This window comes from Ambystoma mexicanum, chromosome 3q (assembly GCF_040938575.1).
Source record: "Ambystoma mexicanum isolate Mex_15411 chromosome 3q, UKY_AmexF1_1, whole genome shotgun sequence".
Classification (NCBI taxonomy): Eukaryota; Metazoa; Chordata; class Amphibia; order Caudata; family Ambystomatidae; genus Ambystoma; species Ambystoma mexicanum.
In genome coordinates, this window is record NC_090926.1 from 135668139 (window position 1) to 135690539 (window position 22401).

The 22401-nt window shown below is 43.9% G+C and overlaps 1 protein-coding gene across 2 annotated transcripts in view; it reads left to right on the plus strand.

The window, feature by feature from the left end:
* AAAS (aladin WD repeat nucleoporin) overlaps positions 1–22401 on the plus strand; it is a 730668-nt gene that overhangs the window by 593914 nt on the left and 114353 nt on the right. For both annotated transcript variants that reach the window (XM_069653320.1, XM_069653321.1), the window contains 3 exons: positions 2238–2328; positions 15481–15574; positions 19422–19489. In XM_069653320.1, coding sequence (XP_069509421.1) covers positions 2238–2328; positions 15481–15574; positions 19422–19489 — 253 coding nt within the window. The remainder of the gene's footprint in view (positions 1–2237; positions 2329–15480; positions 15575–19421; positions 19490–22401) is intronic.

Consider the following 22401-nt stretch of genomic DNA (forward strand, 5'->3'; position numbering starts at 1 on the left):
AGTCTGGTCCCAACCAGTTCGGAAGGAGGGAGAGCAGGACGTAAGAGAAATGAAAAAAATGAACTTCATGGTGATCCAGGTTCTCTTAGTCCTTCACAACAGCCACCCCACATACCCGGTAAAAACATATACCTACTCACAAATGCCAGTAGCCTAAATCAGAAAATGACTGAAGGGAACTGGGTGTGGGAGGTTGGTGACATAGGGGTGAAGGGTGGGACTGGCGCGCGGAGGGACGCACACGTGTGTTATATTCCCATCACTCAAAGTTCTTAAAGGGACAGCTATCTTTTTGAGTCTGCTTTTTCTGACTAGCCTGCAGATGCAGACGTCCCTAACCAGTTGTGAAGAAGGCAGAGCAAGGACTAAGAGAACCTGAATCACCTTGAAGGTAACTTTTTCATTATTTCCTACAGATATATTGTTCCAACCATCTGTTATTGCATGATAATCAAAAGTGATTACTGTACATTTAACCAGTTTACCCTTCTGAAGTGTCGCTTCAGAACCCTGTTAAGCCTAGTAGAGGGATATATATATGGACCATAGAAATGGGGCCTAACAAAAATCGCCCCAATGGGCGTTACAAAGTGTGGTCTGGTTCTCATCCTCAAAGTGATTGTTAGGGCAAAATTCTATGTTTTTTCTCATGTCCCATTATTTTAGAACCTCTAAACGTTTGGCTTTTTTCCAGCTGTTTTTCCCTGACCCTTCAAGTCCATCTCTCACTGCAACCCTTTTTCATGTGTTCTTCTGTGGTAGCACATATGACTCCTCGAATAGGGGCACTTTTAAGGTTCCAAAGTGAGTCTTATAACACTACAAGTGTGTTGAGGAGTAGGCCAGTGACAACTATTTTGTTTTGGCTTTAACAAGGGTGCAGTTATTTTTACCACATTAGTATTCCAGTGTACCAGTCTGGTAGCCATTGAGGTACTTATGCATTTTCTTAGCCATACAACTGACCATTTTGTTTAGGGTCATCGCTTTGATGGAACCAGGAGGCAGGCCTAAAATGGCTGTTGTGCTAATGTGGGCTCACTCTGTGCCCAGACTGTCACCCTGTATAGGTGTTTAAACTGTGTTAGCCTGGTTTTCTGCCAGGGTGGGTCAAATACCCATCTTGTATGGCAGACCTGGGTGTTAGTGTTAGGCAATTTTAGTCCAGCTTGATTGGCTTTCTGCAAATAACTTTGTGTCTGCATTATTTGTGATTGGGGGTGGGAGGGTCTTGACCAGCCCCTGAGTGAATGGGTTTAGCAAAAGGATTCCCTGTCCATTCCTGAGGTTCTTACCACAGTTACTGGAGGTTTGCCACAAAGATGGGCTGCTGCTCTTGAGGACAAAGTTTGCCCATATTGGCTGGTCCATGTCTTATTTGTCCTTGCACCCGGTGTCTTCTTTTGGCTGCTGGACTGTCTTGGTGGGCTTTTCCTCCTCCTCCAAGTCCTCCTTGCTGGCTGAAACTCCCATCACATTTTTTATTGTTTCTGGGTCTTTGTTGTGTTGCCTCACTGTTTTATCCTCATGGACAATCACCTCCACGTAGGGAGCCTCCTTCTCCTAAATGAATGGGGAGTTAACACTACTCCACCTCAGCTCTGTCTTGAGCCAAACTGGATTGCTTCCATTCACTTCTCCCATCATCAGAGTGTTCATCTTTGTTGACCTACTGCTCCACCTTGCCCCTTGAATTGCCCTGTTCTCATTGGTTGACTTCCTCTATCTTCCTGAGGCCTTCTTCGTCACTGCTCTTGCTTCTAGCTGGTGGGTCGACATCCTGGGAACACGATTGTTATTGGTGTGTCTGGTTCATTGTTGCTCCTGAGTTCAAGTCCCAGGATTAACTATGTAATACATTTTCAGAATATCTGTGTCTTTCTCTCTTGGGTCCTCTTTTTTGTCTAAATGTGCTTGCGTGACAGCCTTATCCTCTCCTGTGAGTGAAGCTAAACTGCTTTTCCATAGCAGCCGATGGAGTATTTGGTCTGCCTTTTGGTTGAAATTTTGTCTTACGATTAGGATAGTTTCACACCCCTTACCAGAGGGCTGTTGAAAAATCTCCCGAACAATCAATGGTCATTGATTAAACTAAAAACTCCTGCCACACTTAGTGGAGGAATGGTGTTAATGCTCAATATAGTTGCATTCTATGTAATTATCAATGTTTGTGATGAAGTGAATGTAGCGTGAATGTGTCATTTGATTTGTAATGTATTGTTCTTTGTTTCCCACAGACTGGATGTTGGAGTCCAGATGGCAGTCGGCTACTCTTCACGGTCCAAGGAGAATCTGTCATTTACTCCCTTTCCTTCTTGGATGGCTGTGGTGAGTTAGAGTAGAGAAAAATGTAAGGGTATTGTAGGGCTTGCAGAATGGACTTGGTAGTCCATCTAGGTTAGAGTAAATATCTTTCTGAATGAACTTCCTAGTTAGTAGGTGTTGGTTGTTGTCCACACTCTAATGCTGCTGGGATTATGACTGAAATAACCTAAGATTCCTGGGGAACATGACTGGCGTAGTGGAAAGTAGGGCAAGATCTTTTTTGGATTCTCACCCGTTGTACATACTCCCGCCATCAAATAGTTCAAGAATAGTTTTTGAGAAAGTGTCTTAAAACATCCCATCCACATGTTCAGTGGAAGAGTCCTCTTTATTGTACAACCACCTTCCAATATCTTTGTCTGTTCTTGGGCTCAGACTCACACCGTATTTTACATCTCTGGTGTCTGTCTCTGAATACTTCTTTCATTGTTTAGATCGAGACATTTCTGGCTCATCCATTACTTCAGTTGTTTTCAAATAGGAAAGTAATTTTTTAAATTTTAGTTATTCAAAGCAACCTATATTCCCAACCTTCCCAGTCATTCCTCCATGAGGGCTTCTACTATTTTGTGTCTCTTGTCTCGCAATGGGTGTAAAGCAGCCTATCGAGAATTGTGGGTCTCCATTATGGGATTTTCATTTATCATAAACCCATGGTTATCATCGCGTTTGATCGGAACCCTTCCCTTAACACCTTTACAATAATACAAATGTGTGTGTCAATTAAAATTAAATTAACCACAGTAGAAACCCAATATTAACCATTTATATATTTATTTTCTTTAAATTAACTCTGCAAATGAAAAAAGTAACAGAACACTGTTCCCTCTTCTTTTTATTTGTGGGAATCAAAAATGAAAAAGAAAAAAAAAGATATTTGATAAATGCAGTTGCCTGTTCTCTTTAATTGATGAGCTTCGTTGTGAGCTTAGAGTTCATTTTTTATAGTCTTTTGAGAGAACCCCTCAACAGATGCTCGTCTTTTAGTATTTTGTTTCACAGCAGATGCTGCCTATTTTTATGTCCCTCGTTATTGCTCTTCAAAATTGAGGGTTCACTGACAGAAGCCCTTGCTTTTTTGTCAAATGTGACAAATTGCCTTTAGCTGATCTCCCAACCATACACGCCTTTAAATCACCATGTATGCCACATCTAATAGGTGGCCAAAGTGCAGTTCTAAAATGGCAAAGAAGATGTACTTTGTGTGCATGGACTGCTTGCCTGAAAACCACCATATTGCTGATTGTGAAATCTACCCGGACATGTCATGAAACAATGGAGAGAAAAGCAAGTGTCTGTAAGCAAACATAGGGTTGCTAAAATGCCTCACTAGAACAAAGTATTTGAGCTCTATGTCAAGGTGTCCGCTTTCTAAAAGGCCAACACCCCAAAACCTGACATCTCCCCTACCACTGAGGTCCCTAAGGCCACTGACCCATTGCAGCAGCAGTTTTCACACCTTGACATTGAGATGTTGACCAGCAACATGTTCCTCATCAAACAGCCAAACGCAGTCCTCATATTTACGACCAGAGCTGTCTCATGTTCTTTGTTGGGTCAGAATGGTAGGAAGTCTCATACTCTGGGCCCCAGAGCTCCTGTGACTTTGGGATCAGCCACTGGATGCCACAGAGAAGGACCACTAAGATGGGGTGTTTTGCAGACTTCTCTGGGCTGGTGGAAGTGCAGCTTCCGCTGAAGTGCAGCTGCGACAAAGGAAAGACCACAGAAAGATGGTAGAGTTTGAGGCTAGCTTCAATTTGGACAGCTGCATGTCATTGGACTATGTCACAGCTGCCGGTGTATCACGCTCCTTGGATTATCACATTGTCGGTGTCTGGATCCGCATGGTGACCGAGTCCTGCGTGGTGTCCGGAATGAGCTCTGGCTGCAGTACTTGGTTCTACATTTTATGACTGGGATATCCTATAAGGTAGTATTAGGGCGATTTTTCATATTTATGTGAAACCCCTTCTAACTGTGAGACCCCAGCACTTTTCGCTGGACTCCTGGTATTTTTTCTGTACTCCTGAATTTGTTTATTTTTTAATTTATATATCGCGCCACATGCCCATGGGCCTCAGAGCGCACAGAAAAGACAAACACGTTCTGGGTTCGACAGTTGAGGGTCAGGAGAAGAGGGAGACTTTTTCCCAGTCATTCATTCCTTTGCTCTGACCATGGGAACCCATAGTCATTATGTTTTCACTTTATTTTATAGTGTCTTACTTGGCTCCATATTTTCTAAGGCATCTGTAATTTACTTTTGCTACACACAGCACTCTCTGTGCAGTGTGGTTGGGAGGCCCTTGGGCTTCCCTTTTTATATTATTTCATTTTCCTTGTGAGAACTACTGTTCCCAAGGATGGGGAATTTTTTTTATCCTTCTTACCTTTTCTTTTGTGAGATCAGCTCACACCACTTTATGTAGAATGCTGAGGGGTATCCCCTTTCTCACTGCTCCTGTAACATTTATGTTCGTGACAAGCATACATAAGTGGCTGGTATCGGTGGACGTGCTCTACCGACTTTTGTGTAATTTTAACTTGCATGCTGTCTTCACTGCTGCGGTAATGCACAGAAGGGTCCCCACTGACCCAAAATAGTGGCCGTTTTCTTTATAGTGTACTACAACCGTTAGGAAAGTACATAGACTTCTTCCTGCAGCCCATGATCCATAAAACCAGCATCTACATTTGTGATACTACTCACTTTATACAGCTGTTCAGACAGATCGCATATTCTCCCGGATATATCATGTTTACAGTAGATGTGAAAGGTTTATACACATCCATCCCATACAGCCTCTGCATGGCAGAAATGGTGTGGTTCCTTCTAAATGAGGAACAGGTTAGAGCATCTAAAGAGTTTATATTTATTTTGCTGCAATTCGTCTCGGAGAACTCATACTTTAAATATAATGACCAGTTATAACTTCAAGTGTCAGGATCCTCGGTGGTGGCAATAATGGCACCCCCCTATGCTAACTGTTTTATGCATAAGTTTGAGAGGGACCGTGTGCTAGATCATCCAGTATGGCGGCACTATTTGAACTTTCAGGTACCATTGATAGATGATAACTTTGGAGTATGGGAAGAGACTCTAGAAAGTTTCGAAGGGTTCCTTACCTATCTAAACACCATTGATCCTCATATAACGTTTACCAATGAGGTTTCACAACACCAGATCCATTTCTTGGATGTAGTAATGACATAAACTAATAATGAATATTCAACTAACATTTATTGGAAAGAGACGGACAGGAACAACATGTTACACGGTCTCAACTTTTACCAACCGAGCTTGATCAGAAATGTACCCTATTGCCAAATGTTGAGGTGAGAAGAATTGTGAGTGACCCAGAAGATTATAACTACAAATATAAAAGATGGAAGACACGTTTTTGGCCCGAGGGTACAAACCTTGGAGGTCAGTGCATCCAAGGAACAGCTAGTAGACATTCGACAAGTAGATATGCTCACAGAACAATGGAAAGATGAGAAAACCCTAGTTATATGTTTTGAAATATTCTATTAGAAGCAGACAAATTAAATCCATTATCCAGAAAAACTGGAGAACGCTCACGTGTGACACACATGTTGAACACCTATTCCGTGAACTCCCTGTATTTGCATACGAGCACAGCACTAATTTGAAGGATTGTTTGGTTAAAACCAGAACATTGAAAAAACAGTTAAAAATCAAAAGAACTGGCACATTCCCATGCCTGCGCTGTTAGAAATGTGGGTTTGTAACCAAAGGCAACATAGAGCACCACCCTCGATCGGGAGAACAGATTAAAATACAGAGCTTTGCTACCTGTGATACAAGCAATCTAATATATGCAATAATATGGCCCGTGGAATGTATTATGTAGGGCAGTCTAAGAGACAGTGTAAGCAACGCTGGAATGAGCACCGATTGTGCTTAACCAGAGATAAACACTCTGGATCAAAAGGTTGGACGTGATGCCCCCCAATAGAATTAACAAAGAAATTAATTTTGTGTGTTTTTTATAATGATTTGGCGCATTACGTTTGGCTGTTCATATTATACAGTAGCACATTATATGTAACTGCAACAAAGTATTGTACACACAAAATAGTAGCGCAAATTGTGAAGTGATGCATGGGATCCAGAGATGAATTAATGTGCCCTCTAATGTTGAAAATCAGGTTACTTACTAACCCACAGTGGAAAGCACAGTGAATAATTGTAAATGGAATGTGATGTCTTAACATCACATTTTCCATTTAGACAGATAAACACCAGATGAACACCTACCATTTAGAGCGATCAACACAATTCTCAACATGAATTGTTTGTTTATCATGCACGCCAGACCCGAGGGTATCAGGGCACAGGTACATGAATATTTTCAGCTTGTTACAAAGTTACATAGTTACAAGAAAATAGTAAGAATACAATAGTAAGATAACTATATACAACAAGATATATATACACATAGCAGGTATATACACCGAGCAGATATATACACATAGCAAGGTTAGAAGACTGGGGAAGAGGTGTACAGCCTTTTGTAGGTTAGTGGTAATTTTCTTTGAACCAGTTGATGATGTTAAGTCTGAAGTTGGAATAGGTTTGATCTGCCCTCAGTGAGGAGGGTAGGGAGTTCCAGAACTGAGCTGATCTACTTACAGCTAAGATATCTGTCTAAACACCGAAACCATTTCTGCCTGTCATCACAAATGCAAATAAATAAAATAAATAAATCTACCACCCTCCAGGCCAGGTCCTTCCATTTGAAGAGAACCTTTTACACACCTAGGGCTCTAACATCAAATCAACGTCCAAATCCATCCTCTTAGGAGACCCCAACCTTGGCCTCAATGACCCTGATGACTTGCATGCTATATCTGTGGCCAACTTACTAAGTGCATTAGTCTTTAAACACTCCATCAAAGACTCTACCCACTCCAAAGGACGTACCTTGGATTTGATTGCTGATCTTAGCTGTAAAGTCACTATCTCTTCAAATACTCTTCAAATACCCTGGGTCCGTGGTCTAACCACAATGTACTGTCCTTCACCATTGCACCTACAAGTCAACCCATACACTCCACCACTGCCTTACCTCCTACACTGGCCCGCAGCACCAGGAACCTTACCAAAGGAAAATCTTGCCACTAATCCGCTCACTCCAGTCCGATGACCACCTCCACACCCACTATACGAAGACCCTGAAATTAGCCATTAACACCATTCCCCACCCCCAGACACTGCGAAAAACAAAGCCATCGGTGCATGTCAATTCATGGTTTACATAGGATCTCCAATTGCTCCGCACCAAAAAGCGCAAAGCTGATTCTAAATGGAAAAAATCATCCTCTGACATGCACAAACTACTTTTTAGCATGGCTGCCAAACTTAACAAGCATGCCATCATACGTGCCACATCCAAAACCTGCAAGATCTTCTCTATTCTCAGAGAGTTAGAAGCACCTTCCCAACCCTCCCTTCTAACATTTCCATTGACGTGGTATGGTGCGCCAGCATACGGAAAATCCTCCTGGACAAAATTGACACCCTCCACTACTACAACATGAAACTCCTGCCCCGCCCCCCACATACAACTACCTTGTGAAATATCCCTGTGTTTCACTTCAAAAATGTCAGTGGCCAAATTGAGCGCCATACTAAAGGTCTTAAAACCTTGGAGATGTAAAGGCGACCTCTGCCCAGCCTCCATGGATCTTTACTTTACCGACAGTCGGTTTTTCGATGGATTTCTTTGCTGACTAAAATACATTGAAAAAACTAATGGAAATGTTTTTTTTTTAAATGTGGAGCATCCCTCCCCAAACCCCCCATTTCCCAACATTGTTACCCCAACCCCCTGCTGACCCCTTTCATACCCTTACCTCGTCCCCATCTATATTTGAGTTTTTTCAATGTATTTGTGTCCCCAAAAAATCAATCCGAAAAAGGACTGTATACAAGCCTCCATTATTAAGGACTGCTCTGATGTTCTGGCCCCCTCGTCGCCTCCTTCATCAATGCCTCCTTCACCACCAGCTTGGTCCCTACCTGCCTCAAAGAAGCCTGCAATACTCCCAATGCTTAAAAAAACAACCCAAGATCCGTAAACCCCCAACAACTACTGACCCATCACTACTGTCCCCTTCCTCTTGAACATTTTGGACAAAGCAGCACTACCTCAAAGCCAACCATATTCGGGTAATGTGCCAGTCTGGATTGTGGCCAGGCCGTGGAACGGAATCGGCACTGCTCGATGTGAAAAATCATCTTGATGACGTTTGGGATGAGGGAAAGCCGGCTCTTCTCCTTCTCCTTCTAGATCTTTCTGCTGCCTCCGATCTTGATGACCACAAGATCCTCTGTCATCACCTTTCTTCAGCAGCCAACTTCTCTCCTGAGGCAACTGCTTGGATTGCCTCCTTTTTGGAGGAAAGATCTGTCCCAGTCTTTGCTGACCATGCCTTTGCCCCACTGGCACCCATCTTCTGTGACATGCCTCAAGGTTCCTGCGTCTCCCCACCCTCTATAACATTTTCATCAAACCTTCTAGACTCTATCGGCATATTATATACCAATTATGCTGATGACACTCAAATCCTCCTCCCTCTCCCAGGCTACTACTAAGAAGTCACTGACACCCTAAACACTGCCTACCCGACCATCCAGGCCTAGATGGCTACTCACCATTTGTGTTTTAATGACGAAAAGACAGCGATCCTCCTTGTAGGGCCTGCAGCAGTGATTAAAAAAAAAAACTCAACCCCTGTTATGCCTCCTTCAACAGCGATGGCATTGCACTCCCTGTCTCCCCTTCTGTGAAGACATTGGTAGTCTACCTAGATACCACCCTATCCCTTACCCGACAAGTTAATTCCATTGCCTCCTCTGCCGCCTACAAGACAAAGCTGATTAAAGGGATGGTCTAGTAAAAATGTTTATTTAAAAAAATAGATAGGCAACATAAAAAAAAATACTAGCATTCTCTGTTTTAAAACTTCCTATGTAAAATTTTGAGCTATTCAAGCTCAAAATTCGCAAAAGCAAGCACATGGGCGCATCCATTTTGTGAAATGGAGGCCCCGCCTGTGCTGGCTTTTGCGGCACTAATGAAGGAAAAGCCAGCCAGCTGTAGTAAACAAAAGCTACCGCTGGGTGGGGAGCCCGAGAGCCCCAAATGGGAAAGCAGATTCAGGCAGAAACAACGCGGTTGTTTTCCGCAATGCCGCGTTGTTTCTGCCTGAATCTGCTTTACCATTTGGGGCTCTCGGGCTCCCCGTGGGCCCCAAATGGGAAAGCAGATTCAGGCAGAAACAACGCGGTTGTTTTCCGCAATGCTGCGTTGTTTCTGCCTGAATCTGCTTTACTATTTGGGGCTCTCGGGCTCCCCGTGGGCTCCTGAGAAACTTGGAAAGAAAAACCGCAGCGTTTTCCAACACAATAACGTTGTATTTATTTTTTTAAAAGAAATAAATAGCACTTACCGAGATTCAGCTGCAGCTTTCCTGCTCTGGTCTCCGATCCCCGTCCTCCACCTACAGCACTAATGAAGGGAAAGCCACCCAGCGGTAGCCTTTGTTTACTACAGCTGGCTGGCTTTTCCTTCATTAGTGCCGCAAAAGCAAAAGCCAGCACAGGAGGGCCTCCATTTCACAAAATAGATGCGCCCATGTGCTTGCTTTTGCGAATTTTGAGCTTGAATAGCTCAAAATTTTACATAGGAAGTTTTAAAACGGAGAATGCTAGTATTTTTTTTTTTATGTTGCCTATCTATTTTTTAAATAAAAATGTTTACTAGACCATCCCTTTAACGCCTCCAGACCCTTTCTCTCTGCAGACAGCTGTCTGACAATTGCGCAAGTAGGCATTGGATCCAGACTAGACTACTGCAATGCACTGTTTGCAGGCACCTCGGCTACTAATATTCACAAAATGCAAATCATACAGAATAACGCTCTATGCGCAGCACTCGTTATCCTTAGAAATTATCACATCTCCACGGCCAGAAGAAATGCCTACTGGCTCCCGATAAAATAACGGATTATGTTCAAAACATTATCTATTGCGCATAGATGCCTGTCTAACACTGCGTCCCCCGACCTCACCCAGAGAATCAGGAAAGTACTATCTATCAGGCCTACCAGAGCGGCCTATGCACACTGCCTCACCCTGCCCAAATTCAAACATGCCAAAGCAGGAGGCTCTAGTTTCCCTTCCATAGCAGCTAAACATTGGAACTCGCTGCCTCCCTCCATACGGGCCGAACCCTCCTACTGGGTTTTCCAGAGAGCCCTTAAAACCTGTTTGTTTGTGTAAATTTGCATCTGATGTCTTCCACCTCCTTCTTTATGCTTGTCCAATGTTTCAAAGCCTTGCGAGTAACATGTATTTAACAGTGCCTTGATGCCTTCAGGCTTAGTGCACTTATAAAAGTGAAAATAAATAATCATATTAATGTATGAAGTCAAGAAGTGAGGCCTCTATTTATTCTTTTTTACATAATTGTTTCAACAGGAAATTACAGCCTGGTACATGACCAGGGATTCATGGTGGCAATAGTAAAGACAGACACAAGTGATAATAGTTCAAGGGTGTTTATTAAACTGTATAAATGGGTGAGAAAAACACCTAATCTAATCCTAAATCTAAGATGGGAACAAGCTAAGACCATCAAATTGTAATAAGGCAGTCCTTGTGGCGTCTTGTCAACTAAAAAGGGCCTATGCTAAAATAAAATATTGCCAATCTGTGCCACTAAATTACAAAATAGTGTCGGATAATGTTCACCAGAAAAGAAAGAAGTGTTCACAAAATGATGATTCAGGATGGTATGGCTGGGGTCTCCCTTCCCCACGTTTTCTAGCACGGCCCAAGGTGGGACTTCTGAGCGCCATACACAACTGGGCTTCTCCAGCACAAGGTTACAGTTCTTTTCAGCGATATCAGGACCTTCGGTGGCCAAGTCTTTTATACAAAGTCTCTTGACTCCGAGTGCCTGATGTGTCAACAATCACAAAACTAAAGTTTCTTTCTGTGATCTTTTTCGTTGGGTGATGACCCTTCACCCTTGGATCCCCCTCACCCGGTTTCCGATCCTTCTTGAATGTTAGCCTCCCAACGTCGGGTTCACTATGCCCTTTTATTCAAAATATTTTCATCTGTAGTTTCACGAGTCTCAATGTCTTTTTAAACAACCTTTCGCAGCGGATGTCCCTCAACCGGGTTCACTCTTGTTAGCACGATGTTCACAGGGTTATTATGCTTCACCCAACTTGCAGGCATCCCTCAGCCGGGTTCACATTTGCCAGAGAGACAGTTCACTTTGCTTTATCACAATTGCTGGGTTTACTTCTCTTAGCTTTCTCGTGGCATCCCTCTGTTGAGTTCACATAGCCATTCTAACACAGTTCATGATGTTATTATCTCATCAGAAAAGCGGGGTTCCCTTCCCGTAGCTTTCTTTCGGCATCCCTCCGTCAGGTTCACACTTGCCTTAGTTCGCAATTTCAAAATCTCATTAGAAATCAGGGGGTTCCTTTCCCCTAGCTTTCTCTTGGCATCCCTCCATCGGGTTCACACTTGCCACAGTTCACAGCTTTTCTCTTGGCTACGGTCAAAGACTTTAGATTGTACAAGGGGTTTTCACTCGACCCTTGTATGACCACTTTGACCTCTTATATCGGGCTCTCCTAGGGCCCTCTGGTAGTTTCAACAACAAAAGGGGGGCCAGTCAGTCTTTCGAATGAGCACCCACTTGGCGCTGGACCACTCAGCTGGTCTTTCCTTATGCTTTAAAAGTTTACCGACACACAAGCTCGTTGTTCTTACATTCTTTCATATCATATTACCATTTGCAACCTTCGCTCATCACAGTTCGGCTTACTATCGGTTCTCCCTCTACGACTCACCAGCAGTGATGAATCGCTTGGCATTTCTTGTCTTTGAAGTCAAGGAAAGTACCACAGTAGCAAGCGTCTCTTCTCGCCTTGGTTATCAGAGTGGGAGGGCCCTGTGCACCGTTGACATCTGTTACACCACATGCTAGCTGTAGTTCCCAGTCTTATGATTCCTTTCACAGAGGCTTTGTGGTTCTAGGTCAAAAAGGGCAAGGACACTTCCCTCCTTGTCGTCCTTTCGATTCTCCCCGTCTTTCTTCTCCTTTTGAACTGCCGTCCTGGAATAGCTCTTTCCTCGTGCGGTTTGCCTTGCTTAGTAGGTGCTTCTGTGCTCCGCCCTTTATCCCTGTGGGGAAGGGAAAGGGCTATCAGGTGTGTGTAGTTATTGTCAATTGCCTGGCTTTGCCCTACCCTTGTGTTGGGACATGTCAGGTAAAAGGCTCTGGTGTTAGTCTGTTGTCTTTCACGGTGTAAGAAAGTATTTGTGTCGGAAAGGGCGGGGGGGGGAGTAGAGCTTCTAAATATCCTACGGGGTAGGATGGGTAAAAGGTTGTATAAGGAAGAGGGTACCTCGGCTCATCCTTCAGTGTCCCACTTCCACTCCCCGAGGACCCCAGGTGATCCTCCCACACTGGTCCACCCCCAGAAACTTGATACAATAGCGATGACCGTGTCCTGGCCACCTGGATGACAGATCCCCGGGGACTAGTAAGTGAGACACCTTCCGGTTTCTCGCGGAATACACAGGTGAATAAGTCATACACATATTATGGTTTAAAGGCAGAAACCTGTGTATTACAGATGTGCACAAGATGTTAATTTATGTATTTGTACTCCTCTGTTTGTTTTGCATTTCTAGTTCCATACGTGGAGTGCTTGCATACAGATATTACAACAATTAAATGCATTAAGTGAGATGTCCTTTTGATATTTGACACTGAAGTGTGGTACTAACCTATATATTTTTTGTTTTGTCTTCTCATATTTGAATTCTATTTCATTTTCATGTTGGTGTTTGTACTTGTTTATACTTCTAATGCATAAAGGGTTTAGCCCTGAGGACAGACAAGGTCTGAAATGCATTAGCTAAATGGAACCTATGTATAAACACTGCCTCAATTCAGGATTAAAAACAAACTGTTAATTAAGTTTCTAAAACCGTTCTGATTGAATGACCTGAGATGTATGGAATTGAGACAAACTGGTTCAATGTGAAATAATGTGTTTGCAGCTCGCATAGAGCAAATCGAGAGCACATGGTTATTTCAAGGGCAACCGTAGAATTTGTATGTGTTTTCTTATTTTGCCATTTCTTGTGTGCTTATCCTTTTTTGGTCCTTCTTCTGCCGTCCTGGGTGGGGCAGGTTTGACTGTCTTTGGCGGGAATCCTTTGAAGCCTGTCGAGGCTCCAGTTTGTCTTTGAGGAAGGGAAGCAGTGGAGGAGTCCGAAACTTTGCTGTTCTTCACCTTGTCATGCCTGCTTGGAACGGTGTCCAGTTAAAGTACCGAATACAAAAGGATCGAATGCCAAAGGGTCGAGTCAATTTGACCTAAAACAAAAGGGTCGTGTAAGGATGAGGCAGAAAGGCAGGGATGGAGAAATCCGCCTGTTCTGAAACAGTGGGAAAAGAACACACACATATATAGGGGTGAGACAGCAGTCAACCAATCGGGAGCAGCGTTGTTACTACATCTATAAAAATCCCCTGAAGCCCCGCCCCCTTTTCCACTGATCGCGGTTTGCCACTCTGCCTCCACCCATGTCCTCCCCTCTTGGACCCGGTTGCTGTTCGGAAGACCCGCAGGTGAGTCCATCACGTAGCATGCGCGGGGAGCTGGTATCACTTCAGCCTCGTGATTGAGGTCGGTGTTGTCTGATTCAGGGACTTCGGTTATCCCCAAGGTGTTAGACAAGAGCGTTCCGCCGTGTGCGGCGTTCGTCTCCCATTCGGAATCAGGGTTGCCGGGTTCTGCCACGTGGTTGGACCCTGAGCCGCAGACACCGTTCCTCCGCAGTTCGCGGCTGTGGGCGGGTGTCTGGCGGCCGCGTTCATAAGGTTCATGGCGGTCCTTAAGCTCACGGCGGTCCTTGGTTACCGTCAGGTGGTTCTTGGTCGACGGAGGTCTTCCATGTTCACAGGTCGAATTTTGTTTTTTTTAAATATATATTTTGTTGGGTTTCAGTTTTGGAAAAAAAAGTGTTTTTTACCACAAAATCCTATGCATTCGAAACTTTGACCTCGAACCGCTTGGAACCATTTCCAGCTGGCAGGCTGGCTGTCCTGAAAGGACTGCCACACCCCCCAAAGTTTGAATGTTGAATGACTGTTGATTGGCTTGGTTCCTTGATGAAAGGCGAGGATCCTTAGGCAAAAGATGTCCAGAGACGCCTGCAGCACCTTCCAGCAACCGGATAAGCCTACTGAGGTGACCGCTGCTGTCCTGACCCCATTTTTCAAATTGACAGGGAAGCTTCAAAGAAGACCTTAAATTCAAGCGGTCCCACGACCAGCTAGCACGTCACATTCTGCGAGTACCTTGTTAAACAGCAATTGGTACCCCGATGGTTACCATAAAACTACATTAGGCTATTAATGCAGTAAATCGGCTTGGACCCCGTGGTGAAGCCAATCTAAATAATAGCTGGCACCAGCGTATCCCTGAAACCAAGGTTGGGTGATATAATCAACCTAGCACACAAAGGGAGTGCTTGAGATGCACCCCTTATCCTGGGTGCCTTATAGGCGATCCACAAAATGATCCTCTTAAGGAGCGAAAAGGGGATGTAGTTTGAGGGGGGCCCTCAGCAGAAGTCCCTCTGACCACCAACATAAATCAGAATGAAACAATAACCAAATCGGGAAAATTGCAAGAGAGTAAGGGTCTCATAAAATGAGCACCAGACCCCCCAAAAATGTAATTTGGCCTTGAAATTATGCATGCTTCATGTGTCACCTAAATACAAATATTTCTTTATGGAACTTGTGGAAGTCAATTATATCCCCAGATTTAACTGTGATGTTTTAATTAAGTGAGAGATGTTTATACCTATAATACTGCAGCCATTGGCTGTTGTGTGGCTGGGTTTGGACCGGACAGATTTGTAATATCTTTTTGCTTTCTACCACTGCTTATCGTCTGCCTGCCAAGGAGCTGTGATGCTTCTTAAAACTGCGTTGTTTTTTACTTCGTAGGATGAATAACAGAAACTGTGGTAGGTATAAGCCTTGCCTTATAATGTTTTACTTTTTTGTCGGCCAGGGCCATTGAAGGGACAGGTTGGTGGATCCAAAACGGCCTCCATTGTAGCAGACCTCTCAGAAACTGTATTTCAGACAAGTGATGGAGAAGTAAGGTGAGATTTCCTTTGTCCCCCACACCCCATCGTAATGCTTTGTGGCACTTGAAGGACATGGACATGTGGTCTTTGTGTGGGTATTGTTTAATTAATACGCCAAGTACTGTCCTCCGTACTTAAGGCATAATAGCCGACAGAAATAGGTTAGCAGCCAATAAAGCACAGCAAGTGGGCAAATTTCAATTGTGTATCACTGCACCGATTGCATGCGCTACCATGCCACACCCTACACTCATTGCACAGCCACACAGCAGTCCTTTTGTCGGCACTCAGCAAATATCATGACTGGAGTATGTACTCCTTATGCAATGTCTTTATCGGTTTGCTCATTTGGCGGCCGGCTCCATCACTCGATAGGGAATTTCAAAAGGGCACTATCACAGAGTCACTCAAGCAGTTCCTCTGGGACAAGAAGAAGAAAAAGCTATTTCCTGTTTAGTAATTAGTACTCCATCTCAGTGAGACTTTTTTACATCTCACAGACTGCAAGGATAGAACCCTTATAGTTCTAGAACTGTGTCCTTCAGACCTTATAATTACTTTAAGGACTGGGATGGTGAGGTAAAATGAAGGCTGAACTGGTCCTAGACAAAGTATTTCTGTCAGAAATCGATAGGAGTAGCGTCTGAACAGATCTACCTCCTGAGGTGCTTGTGCAGGAAACCAAAGGTGGCTCTGCCCCCAGTAGGGGAAAGATGACACTCAGGAGCCTCTACGCTATCACTCATCCTCTGCACAGTTTTGATTTGCATCTAAAGCGGGAACTAGAGACGTCTGTCAAGCTCCCAAGCTTTTTGTGTGGCTAAAATGCTCTTAAAGGCCATTACTACCAGCCCGCTTAGGAGATGGGGAACTTCTTGTGTTAGTCTCAAGAGCAAGACACCTGATAGTAGCTCCTGTACATGAGGTTCTAACCTGCTGGTGTAGAACCATCCCAAAAGGCCTTTTAGCTATACCTGGATAGGCTCTTAGGTATCCTGTATTAGCCAAGAGACAGGGAATCTCTTGGCCTGATCTTCAGTCCAAGATTTCCTGTCCCTATTAGTCAACCTTCAATCTATAGAAATAAAGTATTAGGTGTGTCTCTGGATGATTTATGCTTGTTCTCCCAAAAAATGCCATGCACATCAAGTCGGCAACAGCTGTGTATAAGAAATCTCGTTCTCAGAACCTATATGTACTTCTTGCAAGGATATGTAAAAAGCTTCCCATAGCGTTGACGCAGAAGGGAATTTGAGATTCATTCTCAACCACTGCATCTCTGCCTCAACAAAATAGGAGCACTTTTAAGCAAATGGGTGACGGGTCAAAATAAGCACAGGGCAGTATTCGAGCACCCGCATTGTGAGAGCCTAATATACAGTGAAGAAACCGTCCTGCAAACTGCAATACCCACGTCAAACCCAACACTCTCAAATGGCCTCTGCCAGGTGTTCCTAGAAAGGTCAAATCCATTGCAAAAAATGCAACTACCAAGGCAACTGCAGTAACTACAAATGGGACAAAATTGAAATGGACTGATCCATTCCATCCCTAATGTCGCCCATGGCAGCAGAAGAATGTAAATAAACACAGTTATGGAATTGCTCCTCAGTCAGGCCAATGTGGACGTGTTGCTGGTCGCAGGAACCTTAAGCTGAGGTAAGCAGAGTTCTAGGGAGACGTGCCGGAAGACAAGAAGGCTGTTTTCAGTTGTTCGGGTCTGTCTAAGAAGGTGGCTATATATGTTAGGAACCCCATCCGAGCTGGGTTCTTAATGTGGTATTACCAGCCTTGGCCCATAAGCCCTCTTGGCCCTGGCTTTAGTAAAACTCATTTTTTCATGGATACGCCTCCCACCGTTCTGTTGGCCCTGACTTCAGCATGCAGGATTAGCAAATTGTAGTTGCTTTCCCCTGGAGAGCGCCTTCCAGCATTTCAGAAAAACAAGTTGTTAGTTACTGTGGACACATGTTTGCTTTCTTCCGAAGGTCCTATAAGAATTCCACATTAAATGTGTCCAACTGCTTTTTTTCCAAAATTCTCTTCTAGAGCGCAAAGGACCTCTCGATGTCTTGACATTCTAAGAGCCCTCAGTTTACCTCGACTAAAAAAATAATCATCTAGAACCTATGACAGACTGCTTGTGGCTTATGCACTTTATAGTACATGGCAGCAGGAGCCCAACTCATCTTGCAAACTGGCAATTCGCAGACTAATCCTCCTAACGGTCTTTATGCTCATGCAGTTCAATCAAGGGCAGACTCTGTCACCTTCCAATGACAAATACTCATTGACGTTATCTATCAAGCAGTTACTTCGCCTTCTCCTTGGTCTCTCTGTAAACATTAATCCAAGGTCATAACCTCACGAGGTGATGCCCAATTTAGTCGAGCCTTCCACCACAGCTTTTTGCTAAACATGAGTCCAATTTCCCAAAGTCTGTAATTACTTGGGTATTCACCCATACGTTTTGAGAAACGGGGATGGTAAATAGGAATATGTAAAATGTACTCACCACTTATGACTACTGTACTCCTAGTCCATATACATCTTTTCTCCATACTCCTGCAACCTCCTTCCTCACTTGCCTTTTTATCATTTAATCCTGGTTGCAGCAGATGGAAAAGGATTTCTGTGTGGTTGCGTAGGACGTGGTATAGATGTGCACACGATGGTCCCTTATTGAAATGTTGGTATTTGCTATGCAAAATAGGCTATCGTCCGATCCTTGTTGGTAGAAAAGGGATTATAAACTGTAGTTACTATGGTGAATACATTTTACGTTTTGCTCTATTGCGCACCCTTGTTGTTTAGGGTGATGGGGGAGGGGGGTGCTAATGTCATACAAACCTATGAGGATGTATGTGGTTTTCTTAGAAGCTGGATTTAGTTCTATTTTATGTTCGAAGACCTGCCTCTTGGGTTCTGTAAACTGGATTGATGAGATGTGTAGGACTTGTGACAAGTGAGCTTCTTTCGGATTACATCATTTGAGTTTATTCAGTTGTCGATTTTGTTGTCAAAAAACTGTCTGTGATTGTTTTTGTCAACGGAGCATACTCTGTGCCCTCCGGGCCGATTAAAAGTATGTGGGGGTTCTGTATTTAATGATCTAAAGCATTGTGTGGTGTTGCTTCGTCAGGGCACGTTTGTTGGACTGCCCCTAAAAGAGGCTGCCCTATAAACAGAGACCTCAGAAGACTGCAACAGGGCAAGGGAAAGGGTTGATGGACATGGGAGATAGACATCTGGCTGCTGCTCCAGGTGAGTGTTTTGTGGCGCTGTCAGGGTATGATGGATCAGGGTAGTGGGTACAGTCTGGAGGGGGAGTAGGTGATCCCACATGGTTGCCTCAGGCGAGGTAAGGGAGGCGGGAGCGCTCAACATGTATGTGCAGATACATGTTGTGCTCCCCTGATGGTGCCATTATCCCGCTAGTTGGTGGCCTGTCTATGGCCGCCAAAAAAGGAGGCGATGTCTCCGCCAATGAGCTGGATGACATAGAACCCATTGTGGGTTTGGTTTCCTGATGAAGCAAGCTTTGAAGTTGGATTTCCTGGGGACTGGATGATTTCTATTGTTTAATGAAGTCCGGTGTTTGTGGGGCCATCGACAAGAGGAATTGTTGAGTGACTGACTTACTGGTTATCACAATGTAGGTTTCTTTCAGTAAAGTGTTTGTGTTTTATGACCGGATTTATGTACACTGTATGTAGATATACTGAAGGCTGAAGTATTTTGGTTAGTGGACAGTCAGTCTTTACTCTGTAGAATAGAATGTGTTATGGAATCATGTTTGTGGGTTGTTTAAGGAGTCGAGCTATGCACACTGAGCCATGAATTGTAATACTGTGCATTTCAGAGTTGGTGGTGATGTGCATTCAATGTCCTGGGATCCTACCGGTGAACGTCTGGCTGTCATCATTAAGGGTAAGCCATATTTGATTTTTGCTTCTTTTACTGACTTGCCCCTTCACTGTCCCATGTGCCTTCTTTTTTTTCCCTGCCTCATTGTCCTCGCTGCGCAACATACCTATGTTCCTATGACTTACTGATAATTAACTGATTCACATCGCTGTTTTGTGCAACCCACCACTGCAAATGCATGCAAACCCATATTCACAGCTACACTTCTGTGCCCTGTCCTAATGTGCACCTTAGCAGTTTCCTCTTTTTCCATAATTTATCTGCTCTGCTCATAATACAGCGTTTACACCACCACCCTCATGTTTTTTCTTGTTTTTCCTAGAAGTTTATTTTCTACTTCTCAGAAAAATGTTCTTCCCGCTTGGACCGTCTATCCCACATGCTCTGGGTTAAAACTAAGTTTTATTTCACAGGCAAACACTGGTCCAAGTGCCCCCAATAATGAACAAGATATGGTACATCATAGCTTGCATACCAGAGCCTAACCTCCACCCCAAAGGTGGTCTAAATTCCCTCCTGGGACCATGACACAGAGAATAGTGCTGTACCTGAAGCAAGGCTCTAGCATGCAGGGTCTGATGTAAATCATGACAGTTTGCACCCAATTTGGCATGCCAACTGTCACGATTTCCATCATACCATACATGCCAGAGCCTAGCCTCCACCCAAAAAGCAGTCTAAATACCCACCTGGTGCTTTGGCAGGTTTTAAAGCAGAGAATAGTGCTGCACCCGAAGTAAGGCTCTGGAGAAAGTTGGGTCTCTGCGGTTTAGTGCAAGACAGATTACTGCCCTTGAGCAACTGATAGGCTAGTTGTCGTGGGTCCACCTTCTGGGTGAATCTCTTCATCAATGCTTATTACTCTTGTGTGTATGATAAACCTTAGATGTTAACAATATCTTCCCTACACAGTTTTATCACTTAACCAACAAGTGTTTGCACTTGCAATATAGTGTCTTTTATACTACTGAATAGAAACATATTAATAATGTTCGCTATACTGTTTAACATGTATGTATATTTATTCCCTTATAGAGATGATATATGTGAATTAAAAATAGAATAGTCGAGCATGATACAGTTCCTAATATTAACAAAAAAGGAGTAGATAGAACTCTACTGCTACTTCATTGATACTACTCTACTACTTCAGTTTAGAACAGCATCCTACTTTTCTAAAGTGTTAAAACTACCTACTACCAATCACAAGTATGCATGTAGCCATTGTGGCCGAGTAAAATTTAAAATCATACTCCATTGTGAGGCTGTGGATTGGCAAGTCGGGGGACAGGTGAGGTTATACAGATCAAACCTTTGGATAACCCATTAGGTGGAAAGAGTTAACTGTGTCAAAAGGTCCCTGGCTTCTATGGGCAGTTAACGAAGAACATTTTAGAAGCGATCTACATCCATAGATTAAATTAAATGTCGGTAAAATGTCTCATTTCAGTCCCCAAAATATTGAAAGTTCCAAAAAATAGATTTGGTAAGAATTGCCAATATGTAACCGTATCAGCAGTTTACTATCTCGGGGGGTAAGGGAATCTAGAACTGTTTGCTGCTTGTTTACAAGGCAGGTTAGCTTTGTAAATTAGTTATTTCTCCAAACCTTTGAAGCAAGCATTAAATATCAGAATTTGAGAATATTGTCAAACTGGCCGTTTTCGGGCCAAAGTTTAGAATTACAGCCTTCGTCTACACATTAAATCTGCTTGCCTTTCTTACTCGAAGGTCAAGATCTTGTGGGCCAGCAGTCCTCCGGGCTCTTTGCCTTTGTTGTTCACAACAGCATAACCTTCAGTGATAACTCAGTAACTCCTAGCAGGCTGCTGAAACAGCTGCTTTTTTAAGGCTAAGTCCCTCCCCTGTTATCCAGGACTCCTTTCCTGTCCAGGCCATCCCTGGCCCGTCAATGGAGGACTACCGCTTCAGTGACCTACCCAGGGCCTGTCTAAGCACCCACAATCTGGAACTCTTTCCCTTTCAACCTCTGCCTACTAGAGGACCACCTCACCTTCAGGCAGGCCCTTAAAACTTGGCCTTTCCGTCTGCGACCTGACTTTCCCCCTCTCGTTCACACCTAAACAAAGATACCTAGGCCAGGACTTCACACCCACCCAGGTCAGTTCTGGTTCGTGGAGGACTCCTTCTTCGATGACCTGCCCATGGCAGCCTACCCGAGCAGACGTTTAGGACAGCTCCTTGGTCAGCGCCTTGGTCCCTGTCTGGTCCCATAGTCGAGTCTCGTGAACAGGGAACAGTCCCTCTCGATGGCTCTATTAGGATGATCTTCCCAGGCTCTCCTTCATGGGCGACCAGCCCAGGGATGGGGGGAGGTTATCCGGGATCAGATTCCATCTGCAGCCTGCCTTTGTTCGTCAGTGGCAGACCCCATCCAAGGCATTGAAACCAATCGACAGCAAATGCCTGGTAAGAGACGACACCCTAACTCTCATTGTCAGTGGTTGTATGCAGCCAAGAGACCGTTTAGGTGTAGACACCAAGTGACTGCAGAATGCAGCCAGTCTCAAATCTAGGTGAATGAAGAATACAGCCAGTGCATTGATTCTAGGTGCATGTGTAGAGTAGCCATAACTTTATTCCAGGCCTCTGCGAATTGCAGAATGCAGCCAAGATCGAATTTAGGTGTATGAAGAATACAGCCAGTGTATTGATCCTAGGTACATGTGTAGAGTAGCCATCACTTTATTCCAGGTCCTTGCGGAATGCAGCCACTATATTAATTTCCAGGCGAACTTAGAGTGTAGCCATTGCACTGAATTTAGGTAAACACAGAACAAACGCAGAATAGTCTATGGATTCTAAGCTAATTGAAGAATCTAGCATGGATACTGAACCCAAGCGAAATGAAGAATGTTAGCCAAGGTTTGATTCTGAAGAACAGAGTGCAATCA